General features: G+C 45.2%; 1 protein-coding gene across 2 annotated transcripts in view; it reads left to right on the plus strand.

Moving 5' to 3' along the window:
• Positions 1-1814: 1814 nt before the first annotated feature.
• Mcph1 (microcephalin 1) overlaps positions 1815-19938 on the plus strand; it is a 206050-nt gene continuing 187926 nt past the window's right edge. Inside the window, exons 1-3 of one of the 2 annotated variants that reach the window (XM_052751775.1) lie at positions 1815-1946; positions 3512-3603; positions 9375-9493. In XM_052751775.1, the coding sequence (XP_052607735.1) occupies positions 1907-1946; positions 3512-3603; positions 9375-9493 (251 nt within the window). In that variant the 5' untranslated portion in view covers positions 1815-1906. Of the gene's footprint in view, positions 1947-2135; positions 2413-3511; positions 3604-9374; positions 9494-19938 lie in introns of those variants that run through there. The other variant, XM_052751774.1, reaches the window with a different exon arrangement.

Genomic DNA, 19938 nt, shown 5'->3' on the forward strand with positions numbered 1-19938 from the left:
GTGAGCCTGGAGGCCAGCAGCAGCAGACACTTTGATATGTTAATAGGCACCAGTTAGCCCCTGGACTGAGTTTCTTTTGCACCTGACACTACCTAGTGAAAGCTCCCATGCTCTATAGCGAAAGCTGCCTCGATTCATGAATTCCCAATAACAGCTAATTACTTGTAATTTAAACTTTTTTTTTTCTTTTTTAAGACAGGGTCTCTCTGTGTGGTCAAAAGTGGCTTCCAATTCCCAGTCCTTGTCCCTCGGGTGTATACGAACACACTAAACAATTTTATCTCCTCATAGACACCAAAGAAGACAATAAAGACATATTCCCTTTGAAGCAATGGTTCTCAACCCGTAGGTCATGACCCCTTTGCGCGTCGAATGTCCCTTTCACAGGGGTCACCTAAAACCATCAGAAAACACCGATCTTTACATTAAAATTCATAACAGTAGCAAAATTAGTTATGAAGAAGCAACGAAAATAATTTTATGGTTGGAGGTCATCACAACATGAGGAACTGTATTAAAGGGTCGCAGCCTTAGGAAGGTTGAGAACCTTGGGAAGGTAAATCAGGCAGAGAGCATTCCCATTTCCCAAACAGAAAAGGGACACAGCCCGGTAAGTCATCAGTGTCTCTCTGCCCGTAAGGGATCAACAAAAACTTCCTAGTCCAACCTAATCCCAAAGCATATTCCCAAATTCTAATCTAAATTACGAGTCCCCCAAATTTTTAGTGCTGTGTTTTTATCAAGCTCGTGAAAGGACTATGTGGACTTCATGATGTAACAAAGGGGGAACTGAACTACGGGCAAAAGAGTATTATATACATTTGGCCCGTCTTTTAATAAATAAGGTGCAGGACTGGGTGAGCTGGCACAGTCAGTAATCCCAGCACTCGGGGAGGCTGAGGCAGGAGGACTGCTGAAAACCAGTTATGGGCTAGAAAACAAGACACTCTCTCCAAAAAAAAAAAAACCAACCAGGGACTATAGAGACAGCTCAATGGTTAAGGACATTTGCTTTGGCAGAGGACACGGATTTGGTCCCCCGGCACCCACAGGGTGGCTCATAACCATGGGTAACTCCTGTTGCGGGGTATCTGGCGCCCTCCTCGGACTTCCACCGGCGCCAGGCACGCACGTGGTGCAACCCATGCGCACGGAGGCAAAATACTCAAGACATAGAAATCAGTATCAAAAAGCAAGCAAAGACAACGAAAACCCCGTCTACGCGAACAAGAAGCTTTTAACGCCCTGCCCTCAGGGCGACTAAAGGACGAGAGGGGACCTTGCTGGCCGGTGTCCTCCCCGCCTCCTGCCCGCCCCGCCGGCCCCCCCATTACCCCTACCCGGTGCCTACGGCCGCCTCCCCTTCCCGGCAGCCCTTGCGCGGGGAGGCGGGCCCGTCCCCGGCTCTCCCACGCTCCGCAGTTCATTGGCGGGAGGTTTGAAGACCCGGGCACAGGCAGAGGCTCCGGCGGCGGCGGCGGCAGCGGCAGCGGCAGCAGGAGCCGGCCTCCCGCTCCACGCTGCGGGACTCCCCCTACCGGGTCCCCGGGCGCTACGTGGAGGAGGACGCGGGCCCAGCCCGGGCGAAGCGACGCCGCGGCCCCGAAGCGGCAGTGCGGCGGACGGACCGACCTCCAGCCAGGGCGGGTCGCTTCCGGGGCCTCCCTGAGGGATCAGGGGCTCGGCTGCCGTGTGTCACGGAGGAGCCTGCGGCACGCGGAGAGGGAAGGGAGGACACCGGAGGAGCCCCTTCCCGACACGCGCCGGGTCCTGACCCGCCGAGCCCCCCCCGGGGGGGGCGTGGCCTGCGCACGCACACGCGCGCGCGCGCCTGCCTCTCCGCCCTCCTGCCCGCGCACGCTCGCTCGGTCCCGCCGCGTCGCGCCCCGCAGCGCCAGGTCGGGTCATGGAGGCCTCCGGAGGCGTTGGGGGCGCCTTCCTGAAAGGTGAGGGGACACGCCCCTTGGAGGGGGGGAGAGGGAGGTCGGCGTGACGCGTGCCCGGAAGCCCTTCCTGGGCCCCCGGGGTCCCCTCAGAGTGGGGTGTCCTCACAGGTCACCGTTTCCTCACATCCCCGTGTCCTCACACCCCGGAGCCCCGTCACTCAGGGTTCCGACGACCCGTGCGGACACCCACCCACCCCCTTTCACCATGTGTCCTTCACCTCCCTCCGTGTCCCTGCCATGGCCCCTGTGTGTCCCCCGCTGGGCGTCCCGAGCCCTGGGCAGCTGGCGGGAGGGACAAGAGGATCAGGTCCTGTGTTAGCTTTCTGAGAGCCTCTCACCTCTAGCGCCTGGGCATTGATGTGGGGGGACGGATCAGGAGTGGCCTCTCCGTGGGTCCTCCTCGGAGCTGACACTTGTGGAACTCTAATTATTTTTTGTCGTGCCAGCAGCCCCATTCGTTTTACTGGTAAGATCAAGGCTTGTCCCTCCTTTGCTTAGAAGGGCCCTCATGGTTGAGCCCCTCCAGCGTATCTGTTCCCAGGCGTGACTCCACACACTGAGCACTGCGGTTTACTGATGATGCTTGTCGAGTTAGGCTCTGAGGAAAGAGGTCTGTGTGGAGGGACTTGGAGGGGTAGAGCTGGAAGAACAAACCAGCCGTTTGCACAATTCTGTAACCAGGGGTGACTTTTTCTAATATTACCACAGTATTTTGTAACAGAACCAGGTCGTCTTTTTGCTTTGCTCAAAGTTACTTAGCAGTAGGACTCCTGGGGGGTACGGGCAGGGGGTGGTGGTGGTGATGTTTTTGGAGACAGTCTCTAACCCACTGATAGCCTAGTACTACTTTTGTAGCTGAGGCTTACCTTGAATTTCTGGTCCTCCTCCTTAGAGCTGGGATCATAGATATGGGCCTCCATGCCTTGTTGACATTGTAATAGGCTTAAAACCCAGGACCTAGTGCATGGTAAATAAGCAACTCTACCACTTGTGCTACATCTCCAGCCCTTCTTCAAATTTTAGATTTAGTGAAAAAAAAAAAAATGAAGAATGGCAAGTGAAAATTGTATGAAACTATTTTCTTTCTCCATTTTTTTTTTTTAAGACAAGGTCTCCTGCAGCCCAAGCTGGCCTCCAACTTGCCATATAGCTGAGGCTGGCCTAGAACTCTTGATCCTCTTGCCTAATCCCTAAATGCTAAGTTTACAGGCATGTGCAGATATGCCCAGCTCCATAAACAAAATTTTATTAGATAAAATCTATATTGGCTTGTTAACCCACTGTCTATGCTATGGCCATGAAATTGTGGTGTTGGGAGATAATCTGACCTAGAAAGCCTGTAATAATTGCTGTTTATTTACAGAAAGCATAATCCAGGATATTTAAGCCCAGATTAGGAAGATTTTAAGTACCACCAAAATAGCAGTGATAATTTTTTGAATGGATTCCTGATAGAAATTTTCATTTATTTTCTAACATAAATAGAACAGGAGAAAAACCTATTGAGCAGGAGGGTATTGCAATTTCCAGTGTATATTTCCTGTTAATGTCTTGCTTATTTTCAGATATTGTGGCCTATGTTGAAGTATGGTCTTCCAACGGGACAGAGAATTATTCAAAGACATTTACCAAACAACTTGAGGATATGGGGGCAAAGGTAAGAAATTAATATCAGAATGATTGATAGCCCGCTGGCATTTTCTTGTTAGGGCAGCTATTCCTTAGAACATGAAGGCTATGGCAGTGGGTAATGGTGGGAGACAAAAGAACCCAAATAGGAGTTGGGCAGTAGTACTTACAGAGCAGATAATCTTGGAGGCATTGTATGAGGAGGAATCTAAGAGGAAACATGAGTCTGGCATTGGTCTTGTAAGGACTGGTGCTTGGAGTCAAAAGAATAAAGATACAAGAGAATGAGCAGCCTTCTAAGGGAAGGCTGTGACCTTAGGTGTATTGGAAACATCTCATAGGCATTTGACTATCTGTATTTGGAGCTTGAGGCAGTCACAGCTCTAGATTGTGACATGGTGGTCAAGATCTCTGGGGTCAGGAGAGGATATTAGCTTTACTCAGATTCTAGTTTGAGTAGTGCTGAAGGACGTGGTGGCCTTTTGAATATTTAAGGACCAGTGATGGCCTGACCACCCACCCAGGAACAAGAGAGAGCAAAGAATATATCAGGAGAATGTGAAAGCAAATATGGAAGAATTTAAAAGATGGGGATTCAGCCAGGCGATGGTGATGTACTCCTTTAACCCCAGCATTTGTGAGGCAGAGGCAGGTGGATTTCTGGTTCAAGGCCAGCCTGGTCTACACAGTGAGTTCCAGGACAGCCAGAGCTACACAGAGAAACCCTGTTTCAAAAACAAAAAAAGATGGAGATTCAGAACAGCAAAGCCTTGAGGAAAGGTAAGATATACTTGAGGTTTGAAAACCGTGAGGTGCTTGTCTTAGTTCACATCCCATTATAGAGGTAAAGGGGTCCGAGGTGAGTCTGAGAGTCCTGGCTTAGGAGGAAATGGAGACAGTGAACACAGACTGCTCAGGCAGGGAGTTTTGCTTTGAGCAAAGTGTGCTTACTTACTTACTGGTCTTCAGGAGATGCTCACTGACAGGCTGGGTGAAGTGAGTGACAGGCTAACTCAGGGCAGGGTAAGCATGGGTATTAGAGCAGTACCTGCCTTGCTTCGCCACCCTAGTCCACGTGAAGTAAGGTCAAAGGCTTAGAGTAGAGGAATCTGCACAGATGCGCTGCCACTTACAATGGAGTTCAAGCCTATTATACCCGTTGTAAGAAAAGAAAATCCTGTGAATTGAAAATGCGTTTCTGCACAGCGTTATAGCTTAGCAACTAACTCTGTGTGTGTGGAGCAGTGGCTCTTGGGACTGGCTGAGAATTGCTATTCTTTGCATCATGAGATGTGATGCCTCTCCTACAGTTCATAGCCAGCTTAACAAAGTACCATATCTCCTGACAATGTATCACTCTTCTACTACCTCAAAGTAAAACAATCCTAAGTAAAACTGTGATAAACCAGGGACTTCCTGTATGGAAGGTCAACGTATTTTTCATTGAAGAGCACAGCATGTTTTGTTACACAGCACCAAGTGGAGTTCTGTTTTAGGAGGGTCCATGTGTAAATTCTGGTTCATGCCTCTGTCTAGATGTAGTCCGTGGCAGCCCAGTCCAAGGTGTGGGATTTTACCAGATCCTCCTCTGGTCTAAGGCTTACAGGTGCTGCTTATTGTCTGACAACTTGATGAAAGCCTTGGTGAGAGTGTCCCCAGGTGCTAGGCTGGCCTCCTTCTGATTGCCTTGAGAACGACTGTGCACAAAAGGAATGCCTGTGCACTGTGTGAAGCTACTACTATACAGGGCTGTGACATTTGCAGCGAAACCCGAGAGAGGCCAGTTGTCCTTTGCTTTATACCTTTTGTGCTGGGATAGAATTCTTAGCCTTACATATGCTAGTACACTGTTGCTGAGCTAGGTCCCCAGTCTCTCTTCTGTTTTGGAAAGGTAATCATTTAAAAAAGTTTTTAAATGTGTGGGTGGAGGACAAGAGCACATGGCATATGTGTGATCAGAAGACAACTTGAGGCCGTCTCCTACCATGCAGGGCCCGCGGAACACACGTAGGTCATGAGGCTTGGTGGTGCAAGCGCCTCCCTTTACCCACTGAACCATGTCACCAGGCCCCAGATGTTGTGTTTTTAATCTCTTCCTTTTTTAATTTGCTTTTGTATTTCCAGTGTACAGTGCTTTCCAGGGAGGATAACGCCCAAGACCCCCACAAGATGCCTGAATCTACAGATAGTACAAAACCCTATCTAGGCATACACACCCATGAGCCTGGCTCAATGGTGTAGGACAGTATCCCAGCTACTTGAGAGAATGAGGCAGATAACCAACTTGAAGATACCTTATAGGGTCCTGTATCACAATTTAAAACTAGAAAGGGTCGGGGATCTAGGTATAAAATTTAGTAGTAGAACATCTGCCTAGCTTGCTTAAGACCATAGGTTCAAGCCTCCCCCGTGCTGGGATGTACCGCCATATCTGACTTCTTACACAGGTTCAGGGAATCAAACTTGGGGTTTTGTTTTGTTTTGTTTTTATTCTTTTGGCACTTTTACTCTTTTAGGGAGCCCACCATCTAGCTCCCAAATAAATACACACGTGGAGGCTTATTATTACTTATGAATGTCCACTCTTAGCTTGGCTTGTTTCTTGCCAGCTTTTTTTTTTTTTAACTTAAATTATCCCATCTATCTTTTGCCTCTGGGCTTTTATCTTTCTCTATTCTGTATACCTTTCTTTTCTCTGTGGCTCGCTGTGTAGCTGGCCCCTGATGTCCTCCTCCTCTTGCTTCTCCTCTTTTTCCCAGATTTCTCTTCCCATTTGTTCTTGCTGTCTGCCCAGCTGTCGGCCATTTAGCTCTTTATTGACCAATCAGATATTTTAGACAGGCAAAGTATCACAGCTTGACACAGTTAAGTGTTCCACAACATAAACAAATGTAACACATCTTAAAATAATATTCCACAACACAAACTGAGGACATCAGCGCTTGCAAAGCAGTCATGTCACTGACTGAGCCATCTCCCCAGTCCCAAAAAGCCTATTTTTGACATGGCTCTATGAATCTACTTGATGAGTATTTTAGCTGATTGTAAACTGTTAGCATGCACTCTTTTTCCTTGAAGGAATGTCTTCACTACCTTTTTGACACAAAGTCTCACTGTACCGCTGTCCTCAATCTCATAGTGATGACCCTCCTACCTCAGTCTCTCAAGTACTAGGGTTACAGACTTGTGCCACCATGTCCAGCTCCTACATTACTGTCTGACTTCAGATTGCTGTTGATAGTGTCTGAGCTAGTTGTTATTTCTCATTGCTTTGTGGTGATATTTTATTTGTGCTTTAATAAAGCTTGTCTGGAAATCAGGGGAAAAGGCCAGCCATTTTAAGTAAACAAGTCAGGCAGCACACGCCCTTAATTTGATTGCCTATCAGGCAGGGTCTCTGTGTGTTCAAGGCCATACTAGGGAACAGCCAAGCGTGGTGATACAGGCCTTTAATCCCAGTATCAACCATAGAGACCTGGAGGTCTGTACAGACAGACAGTGACAAGGAAACTGGGCTAAGATAGCCAGTGAGAGGGCAGAACAGCAAGGCAATAAAGTCATGGGTAAGACAGGAAGTAGCTCGCATTTTGAAGCTGCAGAGTTGGTGAGGTAAGGTTGGCTGGTGGCTTTCCCCATTTCCCTGATCTCTCTAAGGCGTTCACCCCTATATTTGGCTCTGTGTTTTTTGTTTAATAAGACCATTTAGAAATTGGTCTACATTGCTTGAAGTTGGGCTTATCTCCATCTTCTCACCCATTTCCACCCTTTCAAATTTGTCTTTATTCCAGATAGTCTCTTAATTCCATGATGGCATGTGTACTGGCTAGTTTTATGTCAGCTTGACACAAGCTAAAGTCATCTGAGAGGAGGGAACCTCAATTAGAAAATGCCTCCATAAGATCAGCCTGTAAGCAAGCCGGTAGAGTATTTTCTTACTTAGTGATTGATGGAGGAGGGCCCAGCCTTTGTGGGAGGTACTGGGTTCTATAAGAAAGCAGGCTGAGCAAGCCAGTAAGCAGCACTCCTCCATGGCCTCTGCATCAACTCCTGCCTCCAGGTTCCTGCCCTGTTTGAGTTCCTATCCTGACTTCCTTCAGTGATGGACAATGATGAAGCATAAAACAAACCGGCTGGGCAGTGGCGCACACCTTTAATCCCAGCACTCAGGAGGCAGAGGCAGGCGCATCTCTGAGTTTGAGGCCAGCCTGGTCTACAGAGTGAGTTCCAGGACAGCCAGGACTATACAGAGAAACCCTGTCTCTGGTGTGAGGGGAGGGAAGACAAACCCTTTCCTCCCCAAGTTGCTTTGGTCATGGTGCTTTGTTTCATAACAGCAATAGTTAGTAGCCCTAACTAGGATATGTGATTGGTGTGGCCCTTTGTTCACACTTGTGCTATGCCTTTGAAGAGTTCTTTTGATCCAGAATGCGTGTCCTTGAATTTGAGAATGTTTTCCTTGCTCCTTTTATAATAATTTCCTTTTATAGTTTCTGCTTCATCTCCCCAATTTGTTTATGTTTTAACTCCATAACTTGGATTCAGGATCATGATCTGTGCTTTTTATGGTCCTGTCTTACCCTGTTACCTATTTTCTGTGTGCTCTGTTGCTGGGGAGATTTTCTTTCCTTGGCTGTCTACTATTTCTATGGAATTTTTTTTTTTTCCATTCTTAAATTTGTAGTAACTCTAGGTCTTGACCCCTTTGAAATATCTGATCATATATAAATACTGCATCATCTCAAAATTCTGATTTTAATTTTAATTAGATATGTATTCTCCTTGCTGTTTGTTTCCTCCACATTACATTGTTTCTCTTTCATGGAGAGGGATTTTCATTTGTTTATTTATTAATTTCCTTACTTATCGAGACAGGGTCTCATGTACTCAGACTGGTCTAGAACTGGTTGTGTAGCAGAAGATGGCCTTGAATGTATGGTTCTCCTGTCTCAACCAAAGCACTAGGACTACAGGTGTTTACTGCCATACCTGGTTTTTGAAAATGGTGGGAGGATAGAACCCAGTTCTTTGTGTTTGCTAGGCAAGCACGCTACCAACTGCGCTATACCCTCAGTCCAATATGGCAAGTTTTAAAAAAGAGTTTAAGGTGTGCGTGCCTATGTGTGTGCACGCATGCCACAGCTCGTGCGGAGGTTCAAGGATGAAGAGGGATTGAAGTATCCTTGTGTCTGCCAGTCTTTCCAGCTGATTTACAGGTGGTGCCTCCTCCTGTCCATTTTTCTTTTCCTGCCCCTTTATCCTCGGGGACTCCTCCTGGTTTGTTCTCTTCCGTTCTCTTTATCTTGAAGGTTGCTACTCGGTTCTGTGCTTGGAAGCTTTATTGTGGGAGTCAGGGTGACAGGAGCCGAAGCTTTATTGAGGTAAGGGTGACAGGAGCCGAAGCTTTATTGGGGTAAGGGTGACATGAATACTAATCCTCATTCTGACTGCAGCAGATGTATTTTGGTGGGGAGAGGTTGAGACAAAGTCTCACTATGTAGCTCTGGCTGTCCTAGAACTCTCTATGTGAACCAGGCTGACATTAAACTCATAGAGATCCTCCTGCTTCTGCCTCCTAAGTGCTGGGTGCTGGGATTAAAGTTGCATACCACCATGCCATGCAAAAGCATCATTCCACATTCATCACAGTTTTGTTTCCTGGTGCATTCTGAGAAGTGAAATTCTGGGGTAAGGGTTTTGATCATTGCATTTTGACAATTTTTGAGCAGTGTTCTTTTTAATTATTTTAAGAAATTATGAATAGATACCAGTGAGCATTTGGTTTTTGGATTTTGTCTACAGGTTTCAAAAACTTTCAACAAACAAGTGACCCATGTGATCTTCAAAGATGGATATCAGAGCACCTGGGACAAAGCCCAGAAGACAGGGGCAAAGCTGGTTTCCGTCCTCTGGGTTGAAAAGTAAGTAGTTGCCCTTTATTTTTTTCCTGCAGTTTTCTAAGATTGGCAGAAATCTAGTTTTAATGCTTTGCTTGGTGATAGAATTTGATAATATTTAGTTTTCATCTTTTCTCAGCCTTCTATGGAGGCAAGTATGTTAATATCTTTAAGCCTCACCTACAACTGCAAAATAGCTGAAATGCTGATCCTGTGTAGAAGGAAGGTGAGTGTAAAAGCCTAAGGCAGGGGTGTGCCTTGGATGTGCAGGAGATATGGAGAGTGTGACCGAGCACTGTGTATTGTTAGCTAATGTTGCTATTAACATAGACCTGCATTGCAGGAGCTTATTTTCTCACAGCTCCGGAAGCTGTATACCTCAGGTATCTGCGGCTTGTTTCTTTTGAGACATCCTTGGCCTCTATGTGGCCATCATCTTCCTATGCTCTCATGGCATCCCCTCTGTTGATGTTTCTGTCCTCATTTTCTCTTAAAAGCTTATCAGTCATGTTGAGTTAAGCCTTTAGCAATGACTTTCCTTACCTCAGTTACTTCTTTAAATATCCTGTCTCCAGGTTTTGTTAGTTAGGAATACAAGCTTGTGGGGTTTGATGACAATCCAGCCATCAAAGGGAAGTTTAGGTGGAGTTGAGGGCAGTAGGTCAGGGTGCACAGTGGGAATGACATGGAATTGTGCTTGGAGACTGAGGTTAGTGCGGAAGCTGACAGTGTTGGGGAGCTGTTGGATGTTCAGATCAGACTAGGATGGTAGCCATGTGGTAGTGCGACTGACCAGTTCAAGATTTAAAAAAAATACTTGTGTGTTTGTGTGTGTGTAGCTTTCTGTGTACATGTATGGGGTTGATGTAGGCTGGGAACTGAACCCTGACTCTGTGGATACAGGAAGATGGCATTGGCTGAGATTGGGAAGGCTTTAGAGGATTGGAGGTGGTAGCTGGAATGATTTGGAACAGAGTCAGGACTTTCTATTGAGATGTGTGGAATCTAATTTCACATACTTACTAGACTTGCTGTAGAGGTACAGGTGAGTGGGTAGACAAGTTCAGGGTGAGACTGGCTACTAAAATAGGGGGGTTGTCTGTACTGGGCTGTGAATTAAAAGCTCTATGCTGAAGGCGAACCTAGGTAAGCAGATGGAGGGGGAAGAAGCTTGAGTGTGTCTGGGTCTGGAAGTCAGGCAGAGGAATGGGGGAAGGACACTAAAGAGTGGAGTGTTGAATGGCCAAGCTGGTTGGTTTTCAGAGATGACCAGACCGTCTGTTTGGGAAAACACGTTGAACTGTCTGTACTCACAGACTTGTGATCTCAGATGTGTGGGGTCTTCTCCTTACCGGGAAAGTCTCCAGTTCACTCAGCACCAGCTGGATGTCCATCAGTTCAGTTATGACACGCTACCTGGACTTGTGTCAGATCCCACAAGGGAGGGGCTCCGTCCTTCAGGTCTGTATTGACTTGAGATGACAGTCATAGGTCCAGGCCTCTACCACTTCTGCATCACCAGCTATGAATAGAGCTTCCATTAGTCCCTCTTGAGTTGATGGTTGTTTGAATAGCTCACATTATTCAAGGAAGAACTCTCCTCACTCCCCTGGTCTGTCAGGACTCTCCTCACTCCCCTGGTCTGTCAGGACTCTCCTCACCTCCCCTGTCTGTCAGGACTCTCCTCACTCCCCTGGTCTGTCAGGACTCTCCTCACTCCCCTGGTCTGTCAGGACTCTCCTCACTCCCCTGTCTGTCAGGACTCGTCTCACTTCCCTGGTTTGTTACAAAGTTGCTTCTCAGGAACAACCAAGTAGAAATGCACATAGGGTGCTTGTGCCTGAAGCCCTCTTCCCCTCTGTGGGGCACAACCTTCTCTGTCTATTACAACACCTGAAGGCTCATCCAACTCCCTTGTTGGGTTGTGTAGGGCTGAATCATCAGTACTTCTGTTTTTGGAGGTGTGTGAGTAGGGTGGAAGTTTTAGCCTCAAATTCTCAGTAGATCCTTCTGTGCTAACCAGGTACCCACCATAAAGACAGTCCCTAGCAGAAACTTAATCAGAACAGATCATATAAACAATGAAAGATTAATATTCATTAACATTAGTGATGTTAGGGGGTAGAAGCTGTGAGACAGGAACTGGGACAATGATCACATAGATTTCAAATTATAACACCCACATTTGTTCTAGGCCAGTTTGGGTTTACAGCAAAATAGATCAGAAAAGGGGTTGGGGATTTAGCTCAGTGGTAGAGCGCTTGCCTAGCAAGCATAAGGCCCTGGGTTCGGTCCTCAGCTCTGAAGAAAAAAAAAAAAAATAGATCAGAAAGTGTAATGTTGATATTCCTGCCTCTACCTAGCCTCCCTCACAGTCAGCTTCCTGCTCAGGACTGGTGCATTCCTGGAAGTTGTCCAGGAACCAGCATTCATATGCCTTCGTCACTCTGAACTCAGCATTACTGTTTTCTTTTAGATTTCTCTTAGTTTTCTAAAATCGCAAGGTGACTCCTTTATGATGTAGGATTCAGGAAATTTCCTATTTCGGAGACCTTTTTCAGATTTTCTGTTACCAAAGACAGAAATTTACTGCTGAAGTTTCTCATACCTCAGGATAAGGAGATGGAATAGGGAGAACAGATGGGTTCCATTTGTTAGATAAAGTGAAGGAGGAGTGGCTCATGTAGTCCCTGTGCTTGGGACTGAGACTCTAGGCTATCATAGGCTACATAGGAAGACCTTGCCGAAAAACCAACAACAAAAATAAGATTTTTTAAAAGAGGTTATAAAAAGAGGCTCTCTGGGACATTACTGGGTGTCTGTGGAAGTGGAAGCTTTAGTGCTGTGAACTTCACATGCAAGTGATTATCCTACACTCAAAATGCTTGAGGCAAGAAATGTTTTCAGATTTGGAGATACTTGCATCAACTTACTGGATGAGCATCTCAAATATGAAACTCTGAAATCTGAGAGGCTCCAAAGTCCAGGTTTAGGGACTGGGGATGTAGCTTAGTTGATGGAGTGTTTGCCTACTATTCATGAAACCCTGAGTAGATTACCACATAAACCAAGTGTGTGTACACCTTTAACCCTGCACTGGGGAGGTAGAGGCAGGAGGATCAGTTCAAGTTCATCCTTGGTTGCAGAGGGAGTACAAAGTCAGCCTGGACTATATGAGGCCCTATGTATTACTTGATTTTCTTGTTAACCCTCTCTCTCTCTCTCTCTCTCTTTTGAGAGAGAGAGAGAGAGAGAGAGAGAGAGAGAGAGAGAGAGAGAAAGTAAAAGAATTTCAGGCTTCAGATTTTCAAAATAAGGCTGTTTTACCTTAAAATACTAAACTCTGATCATTTCATATGTCTAATGATTCTGCCCAACTTTATGTTAGAATACATGTAGACCTTTAGTTGACTATATACTGGAGCAATCTTAACATGTTTATCCCACTTTTTTAAAATAACTTTTTGAAATTTTATTTTTAATACATGTATTTATTTTATGTATATGAGTATTTAGGTTCAACATGTGTATACAGTGCCCACAGAGGTCAGAAGAGGCCACTGGACCCCTGAAACTGGAGCTATGGATGGTTGTGAGTTACCATGTGGATGCTGGAAACAGTCGAGGTCCTCTGCAAGAACAACATGTGTCCTTAACACTGAGCCATGACTCCAGACCTTGTCCCATTGTCCTTAACAAATATAAAATAATACTTGGTATGACAGAGGTTCTCTCTCAGTTGGTGGAGTATTTGCCTAGCATGCACAGAACTCTAGATTGACCCCTAGTGCAGTAAAAAGTGGGGCCATGTGCATGTCTTTAATCCTGTTATTTAACTTGGGAGTCATACCTGTGCCCCAAGTCAAGCCTGGCCATGTGAACTCAATAAGCCAATTGAAAGCTAGATTCATAGTGGGAAGCAGAAAAATGGTGATCATGAAGGGATTAAGACACACTTTGGGGGTGTCTGCCCCTCGCAGTGAGCTGACTGCAGTGGAAGGTAAAGATGGACATTCCCAGCAACTGCTGGAGTCATTTTCCTCTTTCCCCTTTAACTTGCTGGCATCAGTTGCTTTAGAAAAATATGTTTGGACTTTGAATAAATCTGCTTTCTGCTGTTAAGTCATCTCTTTTAATTGGCTTATTTGAGTTTGGGTAGCAAGACCTGATTTGGGGCACAGGCTGTAACCCCCAAGTTTGATACCAATCCCAGCACTCCCAGCTGGGGATATGAGTTAGGGAGTAGGTGGGTAGAGGCAGGAGGAAGATCAGAGTTCAAGGTCATCCTCTGCTACATAGGAAGAGTTGTTTGAGGCAGTGTGGGCTGTGTAAGACCCAGTCTCCCAAAAAAAAAAAAAAAAAAAATGCCCTTTGTATTAGAGATGCAGGAAATAGCATAACTGATCTGATAAGACATTTTTATTTCCTTTTCTATTCAGAATCATTGTGACATTGAACCTAGGTATACACTAGTGTTGACTACACTACTACACTAGTGTAGATATATGTCTTTCCACAGGTTTAAATGCCGAAAATGGCATTTTTTTTTTTAGCTCAAAGGGGCGTGCACATTGTAATTTGTGGTAGATGCTGCCAAGTTTTCCTGGAAAGAATGCCTTAATTTCTATCTTTTCAAGTAATATAAAAAGATGTCTTAATTTATAAGTAAAAAGTATTGTTTTTATTCTAATTTTTCCTAATTTTAAGTGAGCTGAGATGGCCTCTGTTAATCACTGGTCTGGCTTCTCTTAACTGCCCAGGGTCACTTATCAGTTTTTCATTGGCTGTGCCCATGTGTGTGTGGCTTCTAGGGTCACCAAATTCCCATTTTGTGGGGTCTCTTGGGCACCAGGTTTCAGACTATAACAGTCTCTGATTAAAAGGACCTTTCTTTTGGACAAGAGAAAATTTTATATCCCAGAAAACAAAAGATGAAGACAGAATAATTAAAGATCAGCCTGGCTCTCATCTCCTGGGTCTTTTGGAGAAAGTTGATCCTAAGTTAAAATTTTAAAACAGCCACTAACACACGTAAAAAAATGAAATGCATCCATTTGGTGTTGTCAGCCTATTAAAGGAAGGTCTAAGACTGCGGTGGGTCCAGGACCAAGGCCTGTGGAGGAGTAACTCTTAGGGGTTAGTGTGGCTGCAAGGGAGGAGATCATGAGAAACCTCCAGTGGCCACTTTCCAAAGCAGTGCATGACAGAAGTGACCAGCAGGTACGCCGCTGCAGACTCATCGTCTGGCTGCCCTTTGCAGAGTCTCAGCATGCCCCCAGCATGTGCATCCTCTTAGAAGAGGGGATGGACTAGAAGTGGCATTAGGCTAACAGAAGGTAAGACGGCGATTAGGCTTCTAGTGTGACATGAGGAAAGAAGGGTCTGGCAAACTGCGGGTGACTTAGCGGACACTAAGTATTTCCACAAATGCCCTTTCTTTGCACAATTACATAATTACATTTCCTTTTTTAGCACCTAGTTCAGTTACAGTCTCCTCCAACAAGATTCTACGATCATAGTCCTGTGTCCTGCAGCGATTCCGGTCTGGACCCAGCCAGCCTGGGAGAGATGGAGACTGGTGTGCAGCCACTCTGCTTTGTTCTGACCCTCACTGGGTACAACCTGGTGTTCAGAACTCAGGTCCCAGTGAGATCTACTGTGTTCTCTCTGCTCCGAGACCCTCAAACACTCCTTCCTGTGTTCTTCCTTGTGTCCCGGGGGATACTGTGTGTTAGGACTGTGTGCTAGCCAAGTGATTTTCAGATACGTGCAGTACTAATGCAGTATGTCTGTGTTAGAAAATAGTACCCTGCTGCTTAGGTGACTCACTGACTGCTCTAGGGGGTAAAGGGCGATAGTTTGGGGGAGGTGAAGGAGCAGCAGGGCTGCCCAGGTGAGGGAGTGGCAATTACAGGTGTCTCCTGAGGGGAAGCTTTCCTAGTGGGATAGATGCAGATGTGGCCTCCCTGGGCTCTGAAGTGCCTACAGCTGGTGTTGTCAGGACTGCCTTGAAACACTTCTCTCCTTGGCCACTAGATGGAGTGCTAATGCTACCATTTTGCACTTCTGAAGAATACTAAAAGTCTACTAGGAAGCATTTTCTGTTGATCATATTGAGGAGGTGTCAGATAAATGTGAGGCTTTTTGTTATCAGTGGAGTTTGGTTTTATTATACCAGTGGAGTTTGGTTTTGTTATTTTTAATTACGTGTCTGTGTGGGTATGTGCATGTGAGTTACCCAGGGAGGCCAGAGGCATCATTAGATCTCCTTGGAGTTACAGCTGGTTATAACTTGCCTGACATATGCTCTGGGAATCGAGCTCTAGTCCACTGGAAAAACATTACATGCCCTTAACTACTGATTCATCTCTTTCAGATTTCTTCTCATGGAAACCTCTTTTCCTTCCACTCAGGAGTCCAGCTGTGGGCTCATGGAGCCCTGTCTCATTCTTGTGCAGATCTCTCGTGTTTCAGAACTGGTTACCAGGCTGTCCCCCTTTCCTGAGCATCTCATTTTCCGTTTCTTCTTTAATGGCCCTTCTGAGTGCCTTGGGATCACTCTTGTATTCAATGATAATCTTCCTGTCTTAAGGGGGCTAGTGAGTAGTTTTCATTCCATTTTCAAAGTCCTTCTTGTCATATAGTATAATATAGTCACAGGCATGATATATGGGGGTCCAGTTTATGCCTACCACAATCTATAATTATTTTTATCAAATTAAACAACAACCATGAGGTAAGATTTCACAGTAGACCAGTATGAAACACAGGGCCAAATGGACACATTCTGTTGTAGCACGGATCTTAGAAGGTCTTATTAATAAAGAAAAACTCAGAGCCAGGTATTGGGGTGAATGCTGAATGATCAAAGAAACAGAACAAGCCACAGCCACCTCACGTTGCAAGTTCCTCATCTGAACCTATTTCCTCAAACTGGAAGCCTCTGAGGCCACATCTGGAATGAATCTCAGCTGAACTGTTGCTGAAAGCCTAAAAGCTTAACCGACCCTAGTTCCTGGTTTTCACACTTTTTATACCTTTCTGCTTCCTGCCATCACTTCCTGGGATTAAATGCATGTGTCACCATGCCTGGCTGTTTCCAGTGTGGATTTGAACTCACAGAGATCTGGATGGATCTCTACCTCCAGAATGTTAGGATTAAAGGTGTGTGTGCCTCCATTTTCTGGCCTCTATGTCTATCTAGTGGCTGTTCTGTTCTCTTACCCCAGATAAGTTTATTAGGGTGCAATATATTGGGGAACACAATATCACCACATTTCCACTTTTTTGTCTAAAATTTAAAAAAGCTTATAACTAATACAAGAAAAACTATATCCAATAAGTATACACAATATATACAGTCAAGAATTACATTAACGATGTCTAGTCCATTAATATTTGACAGATTCAGACAAAAAACTCCATTATATGTATTAACAATGTCCAGTCCATTAACATTTGACAAATTCAGATAAACAATTTTCATTACTTATCCTATTTAAAACAGTAGTTCCTTTTTCTTTTTAGAGTAGACTCAATGATCTACCCATTTATCCTATTATTTCCTTATCTTTTTTCTCAGAGTAGATTCAATGATCTACCTCATATCTATATTCTCTTTTTTCTTTTTCTTTTTTTAAAACAAAAACTCTAAATCTAATCTCCTTGTTCAGCTTTTTTCCTGACCATTAACAATTAACAACTTGTAATCAACCATCATAAACAATGACAGTATCCATAACTCATTAAACAACGAAAAACCTCCCATCCCACATCTTGGGAATGTGGGTGTCGTTTTCTTAAAATTAATTCCTGCTTTCTGGGGGGCAAAGGCATCTATGGGGAATCCTGAAAAGAAAATATTTGAGTTAATTGTCAAGTTCTGAGAGATTTAGCTGTATCATTTGTCCAGTCTCTGCATAATGGGGAAGTGAAGGGCTGTCTGAAGTCCTTGCTCGGGTAGTCTGAATTTGGATCATCTCAGCTAGCCATCTTGAAATTGTCCTGAGCAGTTTGTAGTCCAAAGCAGATTTTTCTGTGGTGTTGATCAGCTTAATGGCTTTATCATAGTCTGTGTGGAATCATTGTTGTGGGGTCCTGTCATCCTTTTGAAGATTTCAAAGTTGCTATTAGGCGTAGTCATGGTTCCCTGCAGAATTTTTTTTTTTTTTTTTTTTTTTTTTTTTTTTGTGTGTGTGTGTGTGCGCGCGCGCGCGCGCGCGCCTCTGTGGTTTGGAGCAATCACAGTCTGATAAATGTCTGCCTCTGGGAACCATGAACATTCTTCCCTAGAAGAAAATATCTTCACAGCAATCTCTCCCCACCATTTGTCTTGCCAAACTTTTCCAAACTGACCATTGCCGACGCTTTCTTGTAACACGATAATCCTGGCAATTCTTCTCTGAACAAGCAGCAGTAAACCCTTCGTCCCAGGTAGCAGCATCACCACAGTCACCAACACAATGATAAGCAGCCAGCAACTCGGAGCAGCAGCCACTGCCTCCATGGTCCCACCACCTCCGTTTGTGGATCAGCCCTGGCCGCAGCTTCTCCTTAGAAAGCCTCCAAGGCCGGCTTCAAACTCGGGATCCTCCTTCAGTAAATCCTACTGGCGTGCACCACCACAACTGGCAACGTGTAGCTCAGATCTGAGCTGGGGCCCACAAGGCCACAGGCAAGTGGCTTTTTTGTGAATTCATACCACGAACGTTGAGCACCAGATGTAGCACGAATCTTAAAAAGGTCTTATTAATAAAAACAAACCTGGAGCCAGGTATTGGGGTGAATGCTGAAAGATTAGAAGCATAACAAGCCACAGCTACCTCACCTTGCAATTACAAAATCTCACTTTTTAGCCTGAGCTGGTGTGGAACTCACTCTATTGATCATGCTGGTCTTGAACTCACAGAGATCCACCTGCCTCTGCCTCCAGAGTTCCGGGATTAAAGATGTGTATAACCATGCCTAGTTTAGTGTGAGTTTTTACTGAGTAGCTCCATACTTTAACTCCTGTGTGAACATGCAAGTCCCTTGCCAAGATTTGTGTTACTGGCATCGTGTTTCACTTCATGTGGGAATTGACTAAATTCCGAATCTGAGCCTGTGCGCCTGTCACTCTGATAGGTGAGTTACTGAGATACTCTAAAGTTAAATAAAACATGTCTTCTATAACTATGTCACTAGACCAGGCACAAATTTTGCTGATTTGAATCAAGCCTCTCCCCAAACTATTAGCTATAGAACATGTTTAGTAATTCTATAAACTTGGGCAGCTGGTCTGTGAGCTAAACTTAGTTTGTAAACCAGAAGGGAGGTGGCAGTGCCTACACACCAGAGCTGGTGCAGACGTCTCCAGACTAGCTGACCTTGTCCTTAGGCTGACCAGGATATTCTGTAGGTGATAATAGGATCCCCAGGTTCAGTTTCTCTTAGGTTCAGATGAGTCCTAACCATTTCCCTCCTTTTACTGACATTTTTCTTGAGTGAGAACAAGCTGGTAAGAACTATTCAGGGTTAGACTCATAACCAGGCTAGAGAAGAAGCACTTAGAGACATTTCCCTTCTCTGCTCTTTCGCCATTCTTACTGGCCTTTATTGTTTGGTTGGTTGGTTTGGTTTTTCCCTTTCATCTCCAACCTGCTCTCATCTCACCGTGTGTCTGTAGCTCAGGCTGGCCTTCAACTTGCCATAGTCTTTGTGTGTCTGCCTCCCTAGTGCTGAGATCATTGGCATGAGTCAGTACACCCAGCTCTTCGGTTAAGACCGTTCTGAAGCTATGGGCTTCTAGAGGCTTACATGATGGGATTGTTTTTTAAAACCAGCTTTGTAAATGTGTGGCTTAAATCAGGTGTGGGGGCTCATGTCTGTAACACTAGCACTTGGGAGACTGAGACAGGGGCATCACTGAGAGTTCAAGGCCAGATCAGGCTATGTAACTACTTCCAGACAGCCTGGGGTACAGTGTGAGACACTGTCTCAAAATCTAGGGGTTTTATAACCTTTCAGAGTACCACCTGCCCCTTTGAAGCAGCTTCCTTCTCCCCAGCCCCCACCCTGGAGCAGCCTCTGCTCTGGATTCTGTAGCCAGAAGTTAGTTTCCCTGCTGTAGGATTTCGGGCAGATGTACTCTTCTAGCATGTACTGCTTGGCTTCCTTCAGTCACTGTGATATTTTAGAGACTTCTCCATGTCTTATGCAGCAATAGTTTCCTCTCATTGTTTAGCCAAGTAGTATCTATTGCATGTACATACCACAGTGTGGTTGCCAGTGGTAGAAATCTGAACAGTTTTCCATTTTTGGTTACTATGAATGAAGTTGTTATGGAGATTTGTGTTTGTGCCTTTCTGTGTTTTCATTTCTTGTGGTTTATTACTCAAACAAGGTGGCCGCATGGTTTCACGTTCCTTCAACAGTGTGAGTGTTCTTTTGTTCCGTGCTTTCACCCACACTTGGGGTTTGCCCATCATTTA

Source organism: Peromyscus californicus, unplaced genomic scaffold (genome assembly GCF_007827085.1).
Source record: "Peromyscus californicus insignis strain IS unplaced genomic scaffold, ASM782708v3 Scaffold_23__1_contigs__length_62951481, whole genome shotgun sequence".
Lineage (NCBI taxonomy): Eukaryota > Metazoa > Chordata > Mammalia > Rodentia > Cricetidae > Peromyscus > Peromyscus californicus.